Source organism: Nematostella vectensis, chromosome 9 (genome assembly GCF_932526225.1).
Source record: "Nematostella vectensis chromosome 9, jaNemVect1.1, whole genome shotgun sequence".
Classification (NCBI taxonomy): Eukaryota; Metazoa; Cnidaria; class Anthozoa; order Actiniaria; family Edwardsiidae; genus Nematostella; species Nematostella vectensis.
The window spans coordinates 4,901,443-4,923,271 of NC_064042.1; the positions used below are offsets into that span (position 1 = coordinate 4,901,443).

The window sequence follows — 21,829 nt, forward strand, 5'->3', positions numbered from 1 at the left end:
ATCATTGCCGTAGTGAACACAAATGTATCTAATCAAGAGGGTGTCACGGGCGGAAAAAGGACGGAAGAACAATCCTGATAAAAGGAAAGTCCGTCCCTGCACGTTTTTTTCCCACAAGAATCGATATTTTCAGAACACATAAAAATCCATCTATTCATAGTCTCCTCCGAATCCGTCCTTTAGGTCAGTGTCAAATATTCTGCTAGCAGAGCTTTTTCCTGTTTGTTTCTATCAGTTCACTTATCCGTGTCGCGACTCTGTTCTTTCGCGTTTTCGTTTGCCTGTGTAACGACACAGGCTTACCAACCTCTCAGTCAGTCTCCAGTCGACCCCAGTTAACTAGCTCGAATATTTTCACGATTGATCACCCTGTAATTGTTATATAGTTGTCTAGAATAAAGGTCACAATAAACTCTCATTGCTTTGTGATGTGTATTAATTCAGAATAAGCGGTATTTCTAGCGTTTGAGCAGTTAAGGGATTCCGCGTTACTTGATGAGAGGATCAAGAAAATCGTGAAAATATTCGAGATAACTCATCATTAACTGGGACTGACTTGAGACTGACAGAGAGCTTGGTAGGCCTGTTGTAACGAGAACGCGAAAGAACAGAGTCGCGGATCCTCAAATCCTCATCAATTTAGACTGACACAACTACTGCTGTGGGGCTACCTGTGGTGGTTGGGCCGGGCGCCCCTGCGGGGGTATGTGGTCGGAATCGCCACAGGTAGCCCCACATTCCGGAAAACAGTTGAACGGCACGCAAGAGTCTTTGACTTGGTGAGTGATTTTGGTGGCGGGGGCGTTTATCAAATTTCGCGGGAGGGGGTCGTTAAATAGACAGAAGTGGTTTGTCATCCATAACAATAAAATACGGTATCAGTCAAATAAATGTCAATTGCTGGTATCCCAGGCAATGAGATCAGGAGTCTGCATTGTTCATTAAGCAAGTAGGCATTTAAGTTGGATTTATGTCCTTTGTTTTAAGGCGGGGCGGGGCCCCATGGAAAGGGAAGGGGTGTTTAATAGACAGGGGGCATTGGTTAGACTAATGCAAACGTATATACTTAGGAGGAGGCGCTTTTTAGATCATTTACGGTAGGGGAAAGAATCCGCCGCGCGAAATCATTCATAGAGCACGGGTAGTTGGTGAGAACTTTTACTCTCAAATGTTTCATACAAAGCAGTATTACAGTTATAGAAATGAGCTAATAACTTGACTTTGACGAGAAACCCTCATCATCAGGAGGTGCCTAGGCTAGCCCACACAAGATGTCGAAGATTTCAAGCTCAGAGCACAACATTCAATAATAGGACTAAGCACATGTATTAAAATACAGACAATATTTATGTGGATATATTATTTTAAAGTTTAGTGAATGTTTAAAGTCCCCAATTTGATTTTTTTTGTATAAAGCTAAATCTAGCAATATTTCGAACGGTTATCTATACACATGGACGGGTTTGGTACAATGCCTGCATCGAACAAAGTTCTTGTATCTCTGAATTAAGGTACTCCATCTCGAGAGAAACTGACAACAAGCATATAATTACAATACAGTACAACCTCCACAGGGCGGACAAACTGCATAAGGCGTGCCAACGAGCACCAAATAACAATACACTGCAACCTCTTTAAGACGGGCAATGTCATTTCAGCTTACAAGCACATAATTACATAGTTTATTGCTAAAGTCCTGGTTTTACAGAGGTTCCACTGCCAATGTTTGCGGTACAAAAAGCAACGTGCACTAAGAAATCACTATTTAAAAAATAAAAGCACTTTCTGATAAAGATAACTTTCTGTCTAATTAAGTTGCTATGATTTGTTGACATTATTTTGCCGCCAAAAGCCGGAGCGCGCGAGCTTTTCAACGCCCCCCCCTCCCCCCTCCACCCCCGAAAAAACTGGTGATTTCTTAGTACAAGTCTCATATTCAAGTCGTTCAGAATTCGCATTAAATCTTAAAAGCGGTAAATAGGACAAATTTGACCCTGAACCTCTAACCTATCTTCGCTGCGTCCATGTTCTCTTACAGTTTAACCAATTAATTCATTCTCTCTTTCCCACTTGCCATCTATCGAGCGACTAAAAGCCTTTTTTTAGTGAGAGCTTTAAATGCATAATCTATGAACGGTGAGGGGATTAACCCCGCGAGGTAATTTTGGAGCTTTATCTGTCATATGAATGATCTGCAATCGAGCCGTTTAGCCATCATCTCCTCAACACCCCTCTACCGTGCAACACCCTTCTTTGAGTACTCATGCTCTTCATTCGTAGGTAACTACCACCCTCTTTAGGTCGACTCCTGGGGTGGTAGTAAAATAAAACAGGTGCTTTGAAGGTCAGACGGCTCAGATTGTCCAGGAAATGCAGGTGCTCGTATGAGATGACTGGTAATCTCTGTCAAGCCTCTTTTAAGAGACATGTTGTGCTCCTAGGAGGAGGGATGCCCTGGGTGTAGGGGAGGGCTCCAAGAAGGGCGTGGCTCAGTATATCCAGCTGATTGGCACCCACTGGGGTGTGGTGCCCAGTCTCTCAAGGGCTTCCTCCAGCTGGGCTATAGTCTCGTCGATGTCGTTGTTGACGATGGTCAAGTCGAACAGATGCCCGTATGTTTGGCGAAGCTGGTCCGATTCCTTGGCTAGTCTCTTCAAGCTCTCGCCCTACACAACAAAGTAATGTTCAGACAAATGCGGGTAAAACAACCCAAACTGTTGTCCTAAATAACAAAGAATTATGACACGTCTAATAGTATTCATCAGAACCGTAGCAGGCCTCGAAGTATTAGGCACGGTACAACAAAAAAGTTGTGGGGGGCATAGCCACGCCCCTACAGGTCATTTCCTTATATTTGTTTTAAATATTTAGGGGCACGTGTCCCCAATGCCCCACCACCTGCTACGTCTTACCGCGTCCTCAGCAGGCTCGTGGTTGGCAACCGGTGGTCTAATGTCGTTGATTCCCTTGATGGATGGTGCTGAAATAAACACTACGTAGGGTGTGAACTTGGCTGTGCGAAGAATCTTCAGCGCCTAGAAGGGAGACAGTACATCTGTTGGTAAGAAACGGCCTCAGGGTGTAGGATGAAACTGTGTTTGCGTGTATTTTACACATGAATACCTGAGGCTCCACGTCTAGTATGGCAACCTTGTGGTTCTCGATGATGTCGGTGATGGTGTCAAGCTTGGTCCCATACATGGCCCCCTCGTGTGTCCCGTACTCAAGATAGCGATTAGACTCGATGTCGCTCATCATCACTTCCGCTGACACAAAGTAGTAATGCTTGCCATCTTCCTCACCCGCACGCGGGTCTCGTGTCGTGTCTAGAGGGATGGCACAACCGTTATCATTATCATCATCATCATCTATCATGATCATCATTATCATCATTACCCATTGTCACCGACAATCATTATCTACCATCATTATCATGATGATCAAAATAATAATCAAACATCATCTTCATTAACTTTCACCATCGTCATCGTCATCATCATCTTCACCATCACCAAGCATCGTCATCATTATTAACTTTCACTATAATCATCATCAATTATATAACCACGAACCCCCCAGCCGCTCGCACTTCTACCACGCTATCATAAAATCGCAAGTATTATTAGACTTCACAGGGGCATAAGGTATCATAAAATTGCAAGTATTATTAGACTTCACAGGGGCATAAGTATCTAACAGTCTGGTATGGGCGAAATCTTTATCTACTCACGTGGTATTGGGTAGGCGAATTTGTCGGCGAATTTGTTGATGAGGGTGTTCTTGATGTGTCTTCTCCCAACTCCGTGTGCTCCTAGAAGACAAGAAACACAAACAAGCGATGATTTCTACATGTATTAGACGGCTGCCTACATGGATCAGCCCTGACTGAGTAAAGAAGAAAATTTGGCAGAGTCGACTATCAGTTTTTGGTACATTATGTTATTGACCCTGGTTGAAGGACACGTCTTCTTGGGTGTTTTGCATGATTTCACGTGTAGGGTAAAGAAAGAGCGGCGTGACTGAGGGCTCTTAACTGACCATCTAGGGGCGTACAGGTAAGGGATTCCTGCAGGGTGACTCACCTAGAAGAACTAGCGTTTTTCTTTTAAACTTTTCCATCTTAACGACTTCCTCGTACGTGACCAGGTCCAGACGATCGAAAACTGAAAATGAAATAGGAAAATTTGCATTTTACCGTAAGCTAACGCTTCCAGATAGTACTACGACTACTACTATAGGGTAACTCTTTGGTAAGGCTCTGCGAAGCGCTCTGAAAGCGCATTTCCTTTTAGCAAACTATGACATGTCTTGCGTCAATGTAAAAACTCCTAGTAAAACGAAACTTCATTGGTTAAACCATTGAGGACTAGTTATTTTTTTAATTAATTACTATTAACAGGGCGGGGGGTTCAATCCTTGGTGTTCTTTGGTACTCAATATTTTGTGCTCTGACGGACCCTTCATTATGTTAACTCCCGAGTATACCTGCTCCCTTCCCCAGGAGATCTCACCACCCTCCCCTGGAGAATCTCACCCCCTCCCGCAGGGCGATCTCTACACCGCTTCCCTCCAGATTATCTCTCCCTCCCGGATGATCTACCTGCATTATGTTTAGCCACGTATCGATCCCTGTAAGTCTTCTTCTTCCGACTGAACCAGATACATGAAGCTGAAAAACAAGACAGACCCCCGTCAAACACGTCGCAGTAAGACGGTTCGGGGCGTAAAGTAAAATCTGGACACAGTAATGATTGTGCTAGAAACAGCCTTATTCTAACCACCATTTTGTTTCTTTGATTTCTCGGCTGCAATGCAGGCCACTCTCCTAGGGATACAAATCAGAGATAAATTTTAGTGACATCGGACTGGTGTAAAAGGATTATTGCAGCATGGTAAGTGATGCCAGCGAGAGTTTACATGGCATTTTCAGACTTTGCTCTTGATTTGGGACGGCCGAGCGACGACGACCGCACTGGTATGTGCATCGTCGTCGTCTCCGCTGTCGTAAATCTTTATGATTCCCTGTCAACGGTCATTTTGTAATCCTAGTAAAGTAACAAATTTGAGAAAGCATCCCTTTCATCAGCTGATATGGAGAAACTGTTGCGATATTTTCAATTGAATTTGTTTAATAAAACATAAGAACTGTTTTTAGGATGCTTCTTCGGGACTTCTCATAATTTGTCTTCGAAATTTAGGTGGAAAAAATAACAAAGGTGTGGCTGACAAGGGTTAACTTGTAACTAGCAAGGAGGATGTATTACATTCCGGAGTATCGAGATAAACGTGTCTATAGCCAGACTATTACCATTCTTGAAGTTCAGGAGAAGGTATGAGCCCGGCGAATTCCTCGTTGGCGTCTGGTTTTTTGGCTTGCCACCAATAACAATCAGCCTTATTCACCACCTGAAGGATCTCAGAGCAGTGGAACGCCATTCCCGCGCGTTGACACGGGATCAGGTCATCACTTCGCGGGTCGTAATCAAACAACGCGCGCACGAATACCTGGGTTAAAAAGTAAACATTTAGATGGTCAGAGAGGGGCGTAAGAAGATAATTAACGTCTTCTTGCATCGCCATCTTTGCCGTATCATCACCATGATCATTTAAATTGATAATGAAATTGAACGTGAAATGTTGTGGTCACCACCATCACCATCATCATCATCATCATCATCACCATTATCACAACTATCATCATCATCATCATCACCATCATCATCATCATCATCATCACCATTATCACAACTATCATCATCATCATCATCACCATCATCATCATCATCATCATCACCATTATCACAACTATCATCATCATCATCATCATCACCATTATCACAACTATCATCATCATCACCATCATCATCATCATCACCATTATCACAACTATCATCATCATCATCATCATCATCACCATCATCATCATCATCATCATCATCATCATCATCATCATCATCATCATCATCACCACCACCACCACCACCACCACCACCACCACCACCACCACCACCACCACCACCATCATCATCATCATCATCATCATCATCATCATCATCATCATCACCATTATCACAACTATCATCATCATCATCATCACCACCACCACTTTAAACACCACCACCACCTACAGCACTATCATCATCGTAAACACTACGTCAGCTCTTACGTCAGTGTTAGTACCCAGTCCTCTAGAGCTTGGGACAATCTTGAACGTCACGTTACCGCTCGCATCACGCTAAAAAAATAAATAAATAAAATTTTGTCTTAATATGGCAAGGAAAAGGCTTTATAGTTCGTTAACCCGAAAGTTGTATAGTGTATCCAGTAACTAAGAGGTTATTTTAAAGATTCGACCAATGCTTGGCCAAAAATATTGTTAATGAAAATTCGACAGTACAGTCTCTTTGTCTGTATGATCTTTCTTTGGTTTCTATGGAAGAATTATGCGGTGAAGCCCAACAAAAAGTTATTTTATGGAGAGAGAGTTTCCATGGGAAAATGAATTTCACTTTTCTCTTAAACAAATATACATAGAAATATCTTTGCAAAAAAAAGGCTAAACGCAATGTTACTGCAAACTTTGAATTTTATTTTCACGTTTTTCCACCAAAATTGATAAGCAGGGTGCTAACAACTTATTTCCTCTTTTCGTACTTTTAAATTAAGTCAAATGAAAAGCTCTCTTACTATTTAGTAACAAGATTTTTAATTGAAGTTCTAAACTACCTACAAATTCACCCTTATTCGAGAACTAGTATAAAAACAATGCTGTATACGCGGGTTCTTACGGTATCACACCCACCAGCATTGACTGCAAGGCTTCTATTGACTTGTCAGCTACGTTTGAGCCATTGATCTCACGAATTTCATCTCCGGGGTGTAACGTCCCTACAACAACAAAACTTGAATAAAAAATGCGCTTTATATTTGAACGGCTTTACATGATAAGCGCGCTAACGATGCCGGGATTGTTCTCACCTTGTCTATGAATCATTCCGCCGTACATGATATGCGCGCTAAGGATGCCGGGATTGTTCTCACCTTGTCTATGAATTATGCCGCTGTACATGATATGCGCGCTAAGGATGCCGGGATCGTTCTCACCTTGTCTATGAATCATTCCACCATACATGATGCGCGCAACAACACAACGTCCTTCGTCATTCAACTTGAGTGTGATACCCTGATAAAAAAGACAAATAAATCAGAGCCTTTATTGACAGTCTGGCGTGAGCGAAGAAAACGAACGCACGCGAATATATAAGATTTTCTGTTATTCCAAATTATCGAACCCAAGGGAAAACTCTTTGTCAATTTCGCGATTTCTGTCAACCTCAATTACTTCCTTCCTCCAGGGCTATGGGTTCGTTCGTGGTCTGTACTATATCATGAGATAGCACAGGGTACCCACCATGGGCTCATTGGGGTTCTTGTGAAACTGCACCAGGCGCACGCGCGTTAGCTTCTCCGGTCGCTCGGGGATGCTGTTGTCGATGGTATCGTTGGGGGTGGTGTCGGGAGGTAATATACTAGTCTCGTCTTGTTTTTCCTCCTGTAGGACCCCGTCGTGCGCTTGAAGCATCGCCTACAAAGACAGGACAATCATTGTATTAACAAATACCGTAAATGTCTGTTTTAGCGGCCGGCTTCCAACAAGCGCCATGCTTCGAATTAGCGCCCACAATACGCAAAAGATTAATGCGCTTTCTGCCACACCCTCGCTCTCCTGTCCTGTGTTACACCCTTTACCCTCTTCTCTTATCTCTTACCATAATATAAAGGTCGCATAAGATGTTTTGAAGTTCATCCTTTCCCCGTCACACGCTCCACGCTCCACCCTCTGTCACACTCTCTTCCCTGACACACCCTCTCCCCTTCCCTCCTTTATCTTTTAATACCACATCATGAGGGTCTAACATGAGGGTCATGAGATTTCTTGTCGCTCGTCATTCGCCACACCCCCCGCCTTCCCCCCTGCCACACCCTCTCCCTCGCGCTTCCCACTTATCTCTTACCATAACATGAGGATCACATAAGATGTTTTGTAGTTCGTAACAGTCGTCGTCGTCTTCCGCTCGGAATTCGATTAAATTGACAACCTGTAAAAATAATAAGAATCTATGGTTATGTCCACACAAATGATTTTCATCGCCGTTTCTTAAACGCCGCTTTGCTACTTGATTTGTATATTAAAAACTCGTGACGTGAAAAGACTGGCCTCCGTTTATGTTGTAGGAATTGAATTCTAACGTGGTTCATACGTTAGTTTAGTTCAAACAGATTCTCACATATAATCGTATATGTCAACAATAAAGCATTTAATGGAAATCCAACCAGCCTTTGTTTTTGCATCCTCGGGGACCCAGGGCGTCGCGGAGATCGGGCACACAGGGAGCGCGCAAGAAAGAAAGAGGAGTAAAAGTGTGAGGAGTCTTTCAATCCTCTTTCTTTCTCGTGCACTCCCTCCCATCTCCGCGACGACCTTGGTCCCCCCCGAGGATGTTGTTATTGTTTTTATTATTGGAAGAGAAATCATGCGATGAAATCTAAATATATAGTTAGTTGCATACATATTCGACACAATCTATATCGCAATAGTGTCCCCCAAATCGATAGAAATTGATGGCTTCTCATATCATTTCTCAGGCTATTTTGCTCGAATGGCAAAATGGCGGCAGACAGACTTTTTAAAGAAATGAACTCACGTCTTTCGCGTTTTGCTCGGCTTCCGAAGTCGTGAACGGAGGACAGGATTCGTGTGTTTCCGTCCACTCCTGGCTACGATCGTATACCTGGAAGACAAAAAAAAAATCATGAAATAACGAAAAGCTAAACAAAATGAGAAACGCTACACGGAAAATGATCTCACGAGATTATAAACATCCAATAAACACAGCAAGAAATACCTTTATCAAATAACGAAAAACACTACACGAAACGCTATTTTATGAGCAAATAGCTAGACTTCTCAACAAGGAAGACAATCTTTAGAGATAATAAACCTCCAAAAATACTACAAAAACAGGTTTATATCTCAAGCTATTTCCATGAAATCGCGACAAGTCTAAAGAAAAGTAGGGAAACAAGTTCAACACTACGAAAGCGAAATTAAATTTATAAGAATTCGTTGCTAAACTATCGCAGATTTAAAGGCCTGCTACTGTAAAAGCTGAACTGCAATCGCAAGCTTTCGTTTCATTTGCAGTTCGCAGCTTCTTAGGCGTAAAATAAGGTGTGCCCAGAAGCGTCAACAAACGCTATGGCCTCAACAGGTAGAGGTCAATGACCTTATCAACTTTGACAGAAGCTAAATTGCGATTTATTCAACTGCATATGACGTATAGAGTAATAATGACGATGGTTAAAATTAAAAATCGGTTGAAAATGGGTCTGTTACAACAAGGGTGTACTTGCCGAATGAACATTGTTCAAAGTTCAAAGTCTTATGCAATTTGCCACGTGAGAATGACGTTATCGCACGTGTTAATACATCACGTGTGTGTCAATCAAACTGTAGTCTTCCAATCATGACGCTGCACTCGAAACACTGGAAGTCGCACGTTCCAGTAAAGCTGCTTAGCGAAGACAGATAGAAACATACAATGAAATGCATACTGTCTGACAGTCTACGTTTTTTTTTCATGCAGATCCTGGTACCGAACACACAAAAAGGGAAAATATCTAGAGACTGCCCTGGTTAACGCAAATATCCCAAGCCCACAAATTAATCTAAAACGTTTTCTTTGCATACTCATTTTAATAAAAAGGTGTCAAAATAACTTGATGCATGCACGTAGTCCTTTATGCCTTTGCAGAGGTGAGAGGGAAGGGAAAAAGAATGAAGAAATTTAATTAAAATAGCTGGTATCAAGAGTAAACAGAGTTACTGACCTGTATAGGTCAAAACCATATGAGGAGTTTTGGGTCACAACAATTTTCTTTAAAAATGTCGATTATCCACTCCCTTTTTTTATGTTTACATATTTTCCTATTTGCCAGCAACTTCAAAATATCCATCAACGAATAAAGTCTGTTAATTTATAGACGATATTCCATTAGAAATGTCCTAGATAGTCGCTTGAACTAGCCAATGGTAATAGGTACATTGTGTGAATCGCTTTTGTGGGGAGCGTAAAACGGCGGCGTGATTTGGCTTTTTTAAGAGTTGAATGAGCTACAGGGTAATTATTATTGAAGCTAGCGAGAGAAGAGAGGTATTAACACCATGAAATATTAATGGATTGTGCCGCTGGCAAAGGTACAACATCTGACGCCAAGAACACATTAAAGATATATGATTTAGTAAAAGGTATTTTATTTGTACGAAAATGCTAACGGTCCGTCAAAGTTGAATTTGTAATGAGATACTTTGGTGAAGGTATGATAAACTATTTAATCGCGATAGGCAAACGACGTAAAAAAAAGAACAACAAAAAGAACAACAGCAACAAATTGATACAGTGTGAGAGGACTAGTGATCTAGTTTAAAAAAATTAATAAAACCGTCTGATGAAGTGCCCGGGTTTCCTATGCCATTAGCTGAATGATAAACAAGTTATTCATAACATATCCTACCAACCTAATAGCAAGCTGAAACTGCCTTTAGCAAATCCTCACAATGGGCACGTGATTCAAAAAATATTCGTGTTTCAAAATCTATTTAGGAATTATTATTACTCCAATGAACAAATCTAAAAATCGTTTTAATGTGGAATATTCTTCTTTTCTTCTTCAATAAAGCAACGTAACTATATTGCAGTAAATCTGACTTAGAAATTCAATTTTGCATCTCAAAACCAAAAAATAAACTGGTGTGCATTTAAAAAATACTCAAAACATTTATTTGCTTTAATGAAAATGATATCAATATGAATAATATCTAACGTTCGTGCTTTTAAGGTCAGCGAAATTAATCTCTTACACCAAGATACTAACCTCTAGTAGCGCTTGGAAGTGACGATCTTCAAAAAACGTCTGTAGAAAGTCCGTCTCTGCTTTTCTCGCTCCAGTAAGCAACTGTATTTCCTCCAGAGAATCTAATAGCTGTCCAATTGCGCCTATGCATACAACCAAATTAGTAACTTCTCTGACCTACGATTAGCCGGGAAAATGTATGCTGCGATGTCATTGGCTAACAAAAAAACACTCTACTTGCGGATTGGTTGGTATAACTGGCGTCTTTTATTGGTTGATGTCAAATCTATTGTTGCTGTCTTTGTACTCTTTGGTTGACTGTGATGATGATGGTAGCATAAGAATATTCATCCTCGAAAATTGAAAACATAGTAAAAGCTCTCTCAGAGGACTTGCGTTTGAGGATTGTGTACCATCACCATCTCATAGTATCAACAATCAAGGTAACATAGCAAGCTCAAGGGGCTGGGTAAAGAAGGGAAGGGGAGACTAGGCACTAGGAAGGACGGAATCAAGGCGCGCACGTGCTTACGGGAGGAGGAAAGGTCAAGGGAGCGCTTGCAGCCGACCCCCCGCAAAGCCTACCCACTATCTATGCCTAACAAGCATCGAGTATGACTGTAGAATGGCAAACGCCGAATGAAATTTGCTGTAAAAAATAGCATAAAAACTGCACATACCCGTCGCGCTGAGATCACTATCTTCACATTCAAACACATCGTCGTCATTCTGAAATTGGATGTGGAAATGATGGGTATTGTACATTAGCCCATAAAATGTGTTCTTATCAAGCAATAAAGGCTTCTGGTACTAGGAAATAACGCGATATTTGGAGTGGCAAACTTGCGCGCTCCGGTTTTTCGCGGAAAAATAACAATGACAAAGCAACAGTGCTTACGAATCGGACAGAAAGTTTTAAAGGGCTTAGTTTTATTGAAGGATTTTATCTTTTTGTCGCTCTCTTGCGTGACGGCCGCAGCCATCTGTGCTTATTTTGGCGCGAGTCTGCCACTTTAAATGTCACGTGATTATTTAGTGCAGGACAACTATTAGAGAAAAGTCAACACGTACCTTAGTCCCGACGTCAATGCCATTTACAACTACAAAAGAAACAAGCCAGCAATGTAAGTGGGTTTCCTTAAATGCTATCAACACAAAACATTCACCGCGGGTGAATGTGTGATGATTATGTATTTGACGGTTTTTATATTTGTTCTTAGGTAACCACAAACGGGCGTTAGGATAATCCGGTGGTGATTATGTACTTGACATATTTTTATGTTTGTTCTTAGGTTTTGCGATAAGTAAGTATGTAAGTTTAAGTAAATATGTCGATAAGTAACCGCGGCCTTTTGATCTCCCTTTTTATTGACCCAGACCTAGGCGTTATACTAGACGTTATGCATAAACAATGACACGCACTTGGTTGTAACACTAGCTTCGGGAGCTAGAAAGAGCAAGGGAAATTATCTCAAAAGGCAGGGTAAGCTGTAATAACTAAGAAATAAACATAACCACTAATAAACTACCCTATCGCCCGTCGCCTCACACTATCATGTAGACGAGGTTTATTTAATGAAAAAAACAAAATGGTGTAAATACCTGGAAATTTTCTACTCGCAACTGCAGCTAAAACAGCGCCCTACAAAAAGAAGTGGAAATCGTAAGTTGAAAAACGAATGGGAGCGGGCTTTGCGGGCATTCCCAAAGGGCACCGTGAAACATAAAGTGAGGGGTTAATATTGGTAAGCTTCCCTATTAAGTGAAAGTTGGATTTTTAATAGAATTCATTTTCATACAATGGGGTATACAATAATCAACAAAATTTTACCTTAAGTTTTCGCCTTGCATTGAATTTCTTCAATTCGTCGACTGTTTCTTGAAGGTGGTTACGGTTTGGCACTTCCCTGTTCTGCAAAATTTACAACATGAATTCTAAGTTGGGCTTTCCCATTTTCCACTTCCCTGATATGCGAAGCTAACAACTTTTGTTTAAATATGGGCTTCCCCATTTTTCACTTTCCTGACATGCGAAGCTACCACCTTTTTTTAGATGGGCTACCTCATTTTTCACTTCTGTGATAGGCCATACTCACAACATATATTTTCTTGGTTGGGCATCCACATTTTTCACTTCCCTAATATGTGTAACTGTGCTCGAGCTTGCATTAGACATATGCCACATTTGAATTTGTACATCACAGTGATATAGTAATAACTACAGCCGTCACACTATTGATGTCCTAGGTTGGTTTTCACTAAGACACCAGCCCAACAAGTTATACTTGATTTACACTAAAGTGCAAGGGTTATGTTTTGAGTTTATGTTTGCATCATAGAGAAAACTAACCTATATATAATAGAAATTATTCACAAAATCTTTTAGGTACAAACCTTAAGCCAAGGATGTTGCAAGGCATCTGCTGCTGAGATTCGTTGATCCTGGTCAGTCGCTAACATGTTTAAACACAAATCCTTCGCTTCGTCTGTAATCTGGTCCCATTGGCGGGGCCTCATCTAAAAAATAACATGTCATACCATAAAAGAGGCGTTATATTACACACAATATAAGGTATGTCATGCAAAGGGGAAAAAGGATGTCATGCAACAGAGACATGTCATGCAACAAAAGGCATGTCACATAGCACAGACATGTCACACAACACAGACATGTCACAACAGAAGGCATGTCACACAACAAAGACATGTCACACAACATAAGGCATGTCACACAAAGGCATGTCACATATCAAAAGGTACTTCACACAACGAACGGTGAATCATGTACTCTAAATTATGATAACCTGCTAGCAATTCCCCACAAGATTCTATTAATAATTTTCAACCCCAATGAAAAAAAGTCCTGTAGTTTCCTGCACAACAAAACCCAAAATTTCCTCTTGCTTTAGGTCTTATATAGACAGACAGACAGTTTTATTGGGGTCTTATACAAAAGAGTACATTGGCTGGGAATCCCAATATATATTGGTGCTTCCTTAAATGAGAGAAAACTGGTTGGCTACTGTACAGACAACTCTACTCACCACAGGCTGCCCTTTTGTGATTGATTGATAAACTTTCTCTCCAGTTCCATGGAAAGGATAATTCCCACTCAAAAGAATGAACAGTATAATTCCTAAAAAAAAGAAGGAATATCACATCAGCCATTTGCTACTTAACAGAAACTAGAAGTAAGACAATAAAAGTTGTTTATACATGTGAATGACAAAATTTAAATTATAACAGTGCAACCATGCCACTTTGTCAGTTTTGGGTTAAAGATTTTATGTCGTTTTGCTACACACTTCTTCATATTTTATTCAACTTTAGAACAAAAGTGCGAGTGACCTTTTTAAAAAAGATTCCCTGGCCATCTCCATGAGTGTATGTGTAATTGGGAGCAGATGAAATGTAAAAAATTGACTGTGACTCTCTTACTCTGGCTTGAGTAAAATTGTAACTGTAAAGTGAATTTGCATTTTATTTTGCTGGGTCTACCGTACATACCACAACCCCAGACATCAACAGGTTTTCCATATGGTTGACGATTTACAACTTCTGGTGACATGAAATGTGGTGTGCCTAGGCGACCTGGGTAACAAATGACAATAAGCACATGGTAAAGCATGAAGGAGCTCTAGTCCCCGGCCTTCAATAAAACATGATGGAGATATCCCCAAACATTATTTTCTTTTTCGTTATTCACTTTTTTTAAATTTAAATTTTAACACACACTATACAACATTCAATTCTGATAAATTTTCTGGTGATTTGATCAGAGCCGTAGCATGCCACGGAATATATTTTGGTTGGGGGGGGGCATGATACAGAAACAAAGAAATTTATGGGGGCACATCCTGCTGATCATTTCCTTAAAGTTTTTGAAACTACTGGGAGAGAGGGGGGGAGGTGAGAGATGGATATTACAGGACTTTGGAAAGTGGTAACTTAGGTACTGTTATGAATTGCTGCTATAGAAGTTCCACTATGCTGAAATAGGTGAATATCATCTGTAAGAGACAGAAATCTACGTACCACTTGTAATACACCCTTCTGGAGGTAATTCCACAGCTACCCCAAAATCAGCCACCTTTATGGGTGCTGAATTCTCTCTATTTGCCAGTAGTACGTTGTGTGGCTGAAAAAGAAAACAATTATCACCGAAAACATAATTATAACAGTGTTGTTATCCCAGCCTTTAGGTCAAGCAAAAGCAAACGAACCAGCAGCGAAGCCAGGATTTTTAACAGGAGGGAGCTCAATAGACCCTTTCAATGCATTTTTCCTGTATTATTCTAGATAATGTCTCATACATTTACTATATTTGTGGCTGCTAATAGGGGGGAGGGGGCCCGAGCCCCGTTGGCCATCCCCTGGCTACGCCCCTGCTAACTCCTTACACCAACTGCGCCACCAAGGTCCCAATTATGTTGATGTTTTGAAGCCTGTTGCAACCTCTGGACCAAAGTTTATGTTACATTTGTTAAGCAAAGTGTTTTAAAAATAGAAAAAGTTTATTAAGGAAAATTTAAGCAACAATGTGACTGCCATTACGTAAAGTAATTGTCTAATCCAACCTCTCTGATTGACAGTCACAGTAGAACTTACAAGAAATATCCACACAATCAGATTTGCAGAAACTGCACTAAAAAGTTAAACATAGTCATAAAGATGGACTTACCTTCAGGTCTCTGTGAATAATACCATTTTCATGACAAAACGATACAGCCTCCAAGACTTGACGCATATAATGACTATTAAATAGAAAAAGATAGGTCAACAAAAATGAGCTGATGTTGTCTCATGTATTATTTGCAGGGACATAAATTTCTGGACGAAAGAAAACATTAAACTTTCAGCAGCAATTTTTTTGTTAGCTTTAAGCATGTTTTTTTTTGGGAGATTTTGTCCCAAATCCAGGAGAGATGAAGGCCAAACAGATGCTGGAAAATGCAATGTTTTCTGGCTTCAAATGGACACTAGGCTGGTTCTCACTACGATGAAAGTGAGGACAGAAGAGAATACAACTGATTTATTTTTGTGTTACACTTGGTTTTGTGCTTGCGCTTGCGCCATAGTGAGAACCAGTCTTTAAAAAGTATGTAGGCAAAATAAACACTAGTTACCTTGCAACAGCCTCGCTATAAACAAATCCCGCATTTACTCTGTTGACAATCTCAAAACATAGATCGGCACCATCCATACTGTGATAATAAAAGAAAAGAAGAAGTCAAATCTTCACTTTTCGCACATACCCCATCTCGTATAAGCTTCCCCAACCTCTATAGCCAATGTTTTCAAATAGGCCATGTCTCTCTATTAAGCCCTGTTTACCTCCTATGAAGCATAAATTCTTACATACTAAGAAGTATATACTTTTAAAAGAGCCAATGATACCTAGTGTTAATAACAACACCCGCCCCTCAGCAATAAAATAATAAAATAACCCTTCAAAACAAAGTCATACATTCAAAGTTCAGTTGTGTGTTATTGCTCAGCATTGGAGGAATCAAAAAGAATACAAAAGAGGACAATAGAACTGCAAATAACAATAATGCAGAGCATTTAGTCACAAAAGTTTTATGATATCCATTTCTTTATCATGCTATTTGCATTTGAAATTTGCATTTACATTTGCAGGGCTTCTGGAATTACGCGGAAAAAAACTCAAAATTATGCTGGATTCTTGGCTAAATTACGCGGAAAATCAATCAATACGCGCTAAATTAGGCGGGATTTTGCAATACATTTTTCTTTAAAAATCTAAGTTTTGCTGGATTTTTTACTGAATTACGCGCTAAATTACAGGGAATATCAACTGTTACGCTCAAACAACATTTTGTACCGAAGGAAAGCACAAAATAACTTGAAAAGGTTATTTTTTTGCGTGAAAATATCTTAGGCGAGTTTTCATTGGCTCCTAGCCACCAGCCAATTAAAAAAGGTATTTAATTATTAGTCCTAGGCCTTCGCGGTTTAGCAAAGAACGCCTAGTCATTTTATTTGTTTTCGGAAATTCAGTCCGAAATATCGCACTCTTAAGAAGAATATCTATCTTTTTTCACGAGAAATAGAGGAAACAACCCTAAAAGAACACATCAGCTATGCAATTAAATGTTTTGTCTTTCAAAATTTAGCCACATTACGCGGGATTATGCGGAAATTTGTGGATTACGCGGATTGCGCGGAAAAAGCCAAATTACGCGCTTCCGCACAAGCGCGTAATTCCAGAAGCCCTGCATTTGTAATGATACACTAAACCATTAATGCAGTTATATTTATTGCAGTTATTCTCTGGTAATAAAGATTTTCAAAAAGTATCTGGATAAAAAAATCCTAAAATTTAAGGTACTTACTATTCAAATACCATATAAATATACCCATCCATTGAGTAAGCTCCCATCATCTCAACTGCAATTGTAAGACAAAAGAGCTGTAGCAGTCTTGAAATATTGGGGGGGAGGCATGATACAGAAAACTTAAGAAAGCAATAAGAGTTATGTGTTTAGCTAAGGAAAAATGCAGGGTTGCAACAAGGGCGAGGCCCCAAAGGGCCTCCCCTTTTATCTGTCAAAAGTACATATAAGGGCGGGGCTGTAGCACAGGGTGTGGCACTGGGGGCACCCCCCCAATATTTTCAAACATTATAAGGAAACAACCAGTAAGGACATCACTGTGCCCCCCAATATTTTCAAACATTATAAGGAAACAACCAGTAAGGACATCACTGTGCCCCCCAATATTTTCAAACATTATAAGGAAACAACCAGTAAGGGTATCGCTGTGCCCTCCAATATTTTCAAACATTATAAGGAAACAACCAGTAAGGACATCACTGTGCCCCCCAATATTTTCAAACATTATAAGGAAACAACCAGTAAGGACATCACTGTGCCCCCCAATATTTTCAAACATTATAAGGAAACAACCAGTAAGGGTATCGCTGTGCCCTCCAATATTTTCAAACATTATAAGGAAACAACCAGTAAGGGTATCGCTGTGCCCCCCCAATATCTTCAAACATTATAAGGAAACAACCAGTAAGGACATCACTGTGCCCCCCAATATTTTCAAACATTATAAGGAAACAACCAGTAAGGACATCACTGTGCCCCCCAATATTTTCAAACATTATAAGGAAACAACCAGTAAGGACATCACTGTGCCCCCCAATATTTTCAAACATTATAAGGAAACAACCAGTAAGGACATCACTGTGCCCCCCAATATTTTCAAACATTATAAGGAAACAACCAGTAAGGACATCACTGTGCCCCCCAATATTTTCAAACATTATAAGGAAACAACCAGTAAGGACATCACTGTGCCCCCCAATATCTTCAAACATTATAAGGAAACAACCAGTAAGGACATCACTGTGCCCCCCAATATTTTCTAAATGTTTTAGTATTGTGCCCCCAATATATATAGGCCTGCTCCGGCACTGAAGGGATTTTAAAAATGATAGCTTTTTGGCTTCTCTCTGATAGGAATTCTGGATTGACTACTGACAATAAAGAAAAAATGTGAACTATGCCTTCACGGCCTTGCATTTTGATGCAAGAGATTCGACTGTAAGCTGTAAATTAAACTTTTACAAGCACATTTACACAAAATAAATACTAAAAATATGGTTAAACAGTCATTAAAACATTTTTTATTACACAATAAATAGGTCAAATCATGGGTTCACAAACTGCATGAAGGCTGCAAAAAAAAATTCTCCATAACTTCCAGTATTTTTTTTTCTTTTATAAAGCAAGGTGGATAATAAATGAATCAATATGAAAAGGCAAAGAAGACCTGCCAAAGACCAATTGTTTGGTGAAAAGAGGTGGGAATGCTTTAACAGTAGGCGGAGAAGTTAGCAGGTATCAAAGTCTTGTTTTTCTTTTGCATGAAGAGCACAGAGTAAAAGTTGTAATGAAGGCACAAAGGAATGGCTGAATCAAATACTATACCAAACCATGCAAAGGCTTGGGGTGAATATCATAAAAAAATAATAATAAAAGACAACATCCTTTTTCATTGATTTCTTTACACATTCCTTAAATAAAAATAGTGTATAGATCAAATCATAAATTCAAACCATAATTCCCTTAGACAATTTCATTAAAAAAACTTCAGTGAATGAAAAACAAAAATGAAAGACATTTGCAAATGATACTCCAACAGTAATCACTGTTATATATATTTTTTCTTCTGTCTATAAAGCCATGCAAATAATTACATCCAATTTGTAAGAAAGAATGCTTGTTAATGCAATTAGCAGTCTGTTATTGGCTGATATAAAAGGTGTAACAGAATGTAAAAATATATTGTAGACGATTCTGGCCTTTGGTAAAACGGAATGTGTCAAGCAAAAAACAATGACAATATTCTAATCTCACCAATTGCCATACATTTGTAAAAATACTTTCAAAATTCAGAAACAATCCCAATACAATTACCAGGGCTTACTGCTATGAAGATGTATTGAAAGTCAGCATTATTGAAAAATATATTATAGGATTATGCTAATAAATGTTCGTCAAAATAAATGGTAAATGTATAGTTGAATCGAAAGGTAAATAAAAGCCCATGTGCTTCAAATAGGTGTCTAAATTTAGGGTTGTATAGAACGATAACTTTACTACAGCTGGTGGCTTAACCACATGTGGTGTACTCACCGATATGTGGATGCGTCAGTTTTTGACAAATGTAGGCCTCGCGATTCAAATCTAAGAGGAAAACAAACAGAAATGCGTTTAAAAACACAACTATGTAATGCCATAATGAGTTCGAGAGTCAACCTTAGTGTGTGGAAATAGCGATAACACAGATTCAATATGTTGTTTATAAGACACGGTAGAAATCGCTTTGCGGCTTTACGGTACTCAATGCGAGTCAAGACGGGATATATCCTCTAGATTTTATCGAGCAATAACAATAGGAAACAGGAATTGGGGAAATCAGTGTTTACTTTAGTTGAAGGGGATAAGCATTTCGTATTTTCACACCGTAGCACATGACTCACAGACGCAAATCGAACACAAGATCGGATGTCGTCCGCGAACAATTTTCACTCACACTAAGTGACTTTAGCAGTCATGTCTTACACAAACAGACCTGCAACTGTCATAAACCCCAAAATAACAAGCCTTGGTACGTTTTATTTCTTGAGTTTTATTCACCATTCCTAGTGATATAAAAAAATTGGTTCGAAGCAGAGAATAGATTTCTTGTACCTTTCAACTCCCGCTGTACAGAATTGAAATTGAGAAGTTGTTATAGAATGGCTTTCTCTCATTTCTTCCTAGACGTGAATAAGACCCTCGCTCACGGCTCTAACAATACTAAATAATTCGAACTATGTTAAATACATAATGAAATACGACCTACAGATAACAGTGGTTATGAAAAGGTTCAAGCTTCAACATGAATGAGAGGTGGTTTTACGCGATGATTTGGGACGATCCTCTATCTCAATGAATAAACGCTCGGAGGCAAGAACAGACAATGGAGTATTTTCCTTAATGGTATATATAGCGGTTGTCGCGTGGAAAGTAGAGTGTAACTGCAGGCATAAACATATCGGCGATTTATTATACAAACTATATGTATACCTTCTTCAGTAAGACCACTTGACGCCCTCATCTTTGAGACATCCACGATTTTAACCGCACACACTCGATTTGTTTTCTTGTCCGTGCATTTCTTGATCACGCTAAATGTCCCCCTAGAATACATTAAAATCGTTAGAGACCACGGTCCTTTCCAACAAAGACTGGGTTAACTCGCTGAAGAGGCATGAAGGCAAGTAAACAACGATTGTTTTTTTGTAGCGGTTCTACCGTCCCAAACCGGCCCAACTATACGCAAACTTACTTCCCGATCTGCTCCTGAAGATCGAACCTAAGAGGGAATCCGTTCTCCATAGCTGCTTTCTCCTGTTACTAGGGAATATATCAGCCTGCCTGTGTGTTGTTCATAGTTGAGTCAAGATAGTATGATTGTGAAAAGCTTCAGTGTGATTATTCACAGAGGACAAATGGCAGAGTCGGCCGAGATGCCGGCCGAGCTGGTATAGGGGTCTGGGGAGAATTCTTCCCCTCCCTAGTCACCAGGCCCCTATTCTAGGGAAAGTCGCCTGCGCCTAGAAGTACAAACACAAACCTCCCCTTGAAAATAAAATGGTCGGTGATTGTTCGCAAGTTGTTACTATATGCATATATAAAATTAGTTGCCCTGTTTGTGATGTCCCGCTTATTTGCAGGCTAGACGGCGTACGAAAGAGGAAGATTCGCCACCTTCTCCTGCGCAGCCTCCCTTAGTCAGTGCGGATGGACAGGAGACTATGCCCCCCCCCCCCCCCCCCCCCTCCGCTTGGTCCAGATTTTTTCTAACCAAACAGGTCAGAGACGAGGATCTCAGTCCCCTTAGACTTTTGGAAAGTTTCAAGCCAGGCGTAAAGAAAGAAACGATGAAAGACAAAAAACACGGACATCTTGTCAATAAAAAAAAGCTTATTATGCGTTTAATTGCCGTATCCTCTTATTGTTAAAATGACGTTTGTTAATGGGTGCATTTTTTATTGCTTAGGGGACGCTATGGTCGCCTCTCTCTGTGGCTGAAGGGTGGCCTGTTTTAGAATCGTTGTACAGTATCATCACTTTTTTCGCGAGTATACTGGACTGGCCATTTATCAAAAAGATCCCAGAAAAAATGACGATGTGCGTACATAATGTAAAGTCTGATCTGTAATTTGATTCCATCAGCTGATCTGTTTGAATTTACCTTGAAAGATAGGGTAACAAGTATTTGTCACGTCATACGTGCCAACTATTATCACGTGGCCAATCACGTGTCGAGTTGAGAGCGAGACCTTTGGTGTGATTGACAGTCTCTCGGGACAACGGTCTAAGGTGGAGTGAAA

At 40.1% G+C, this 21,829-nt stretch overlaps 1 protein-coding gene across 3 annotated transcripts; it reads right to left on the minus strand.

Moving 5' to 3' along the window:
- Positions 1 to 1,142: 1,142 nt before the first annotated feature.
- Positions 1,143 to 20,985, minus strand: LOC5510961 (peripheral plasma membrane protein CASK). Of its 3 annotated transcripts, XM_032380199.2 has the most exons (30): positions 20,782 to 20,984; positions 20,520 to 20,632; positions 19,584 to 19,634; positions 17,271 to 17,325; positions 16,041 to 16,118; positions 15,596 to 15,668; positions 14,950 to 15,052; positions 14,422 to 14,505; positions 13,959 to 14,050; positions 13,309 to 13,431; positions 12,746 to 12,826; positions 12,517 to 12,556; positions 11,986 to 12,014; positions 11,595 to 11,643; positions 10,936 to 11,057; positions 8,706 to 8,792; positions 8,016 to 8,099; positions 7,412 to 7,585; positions 7,105 to 7,183; positions 6,803 to 6,888; positions 6,167 to 6,235; positions 5,309 to 5,505; positions 4,779 to 4,825; positions 4,601 to 4,669; positions 4,083 to 4,163; positions 3,731 to 3,811; positions 3,124 to 3,326; positions 2,913 to 3,035; positions 2,442 to 2,666; positions 1,143 to 2,411 (listed from the first exon to the last, which is right to left on the minus strand). In XM_032380199.2, exons 1-29 carry the CDS (start codon positions 20,829 to 20,831, stop codon positions 2,490 to 2,492), a joined length of 2,700 nt encoding a protein of 899 aa, XP_032236090.2. In that variant the 5' UTR covers positions 20,832 to 20,984; the 3' UTR covers positions 1,143 to 2,411; positions 2,442 to 2,489. The 3 variants fall into 3 exon arrangements, with proteins under 3 accessions (XP_032236090.2, XP_032236091.2, XP_032236089.2); XM_032380200.2 differs by having other exon boundaries at positions 1,143 to 2,666; positions 4,782 to 4,825; positions 20,782 to 20,985; XM_032380198.2 differs by having other exon boundaries at positions 1,143 to 2,666.
- Positions 20,986 to 21,829: the final 844 nt, after the last annotated feature.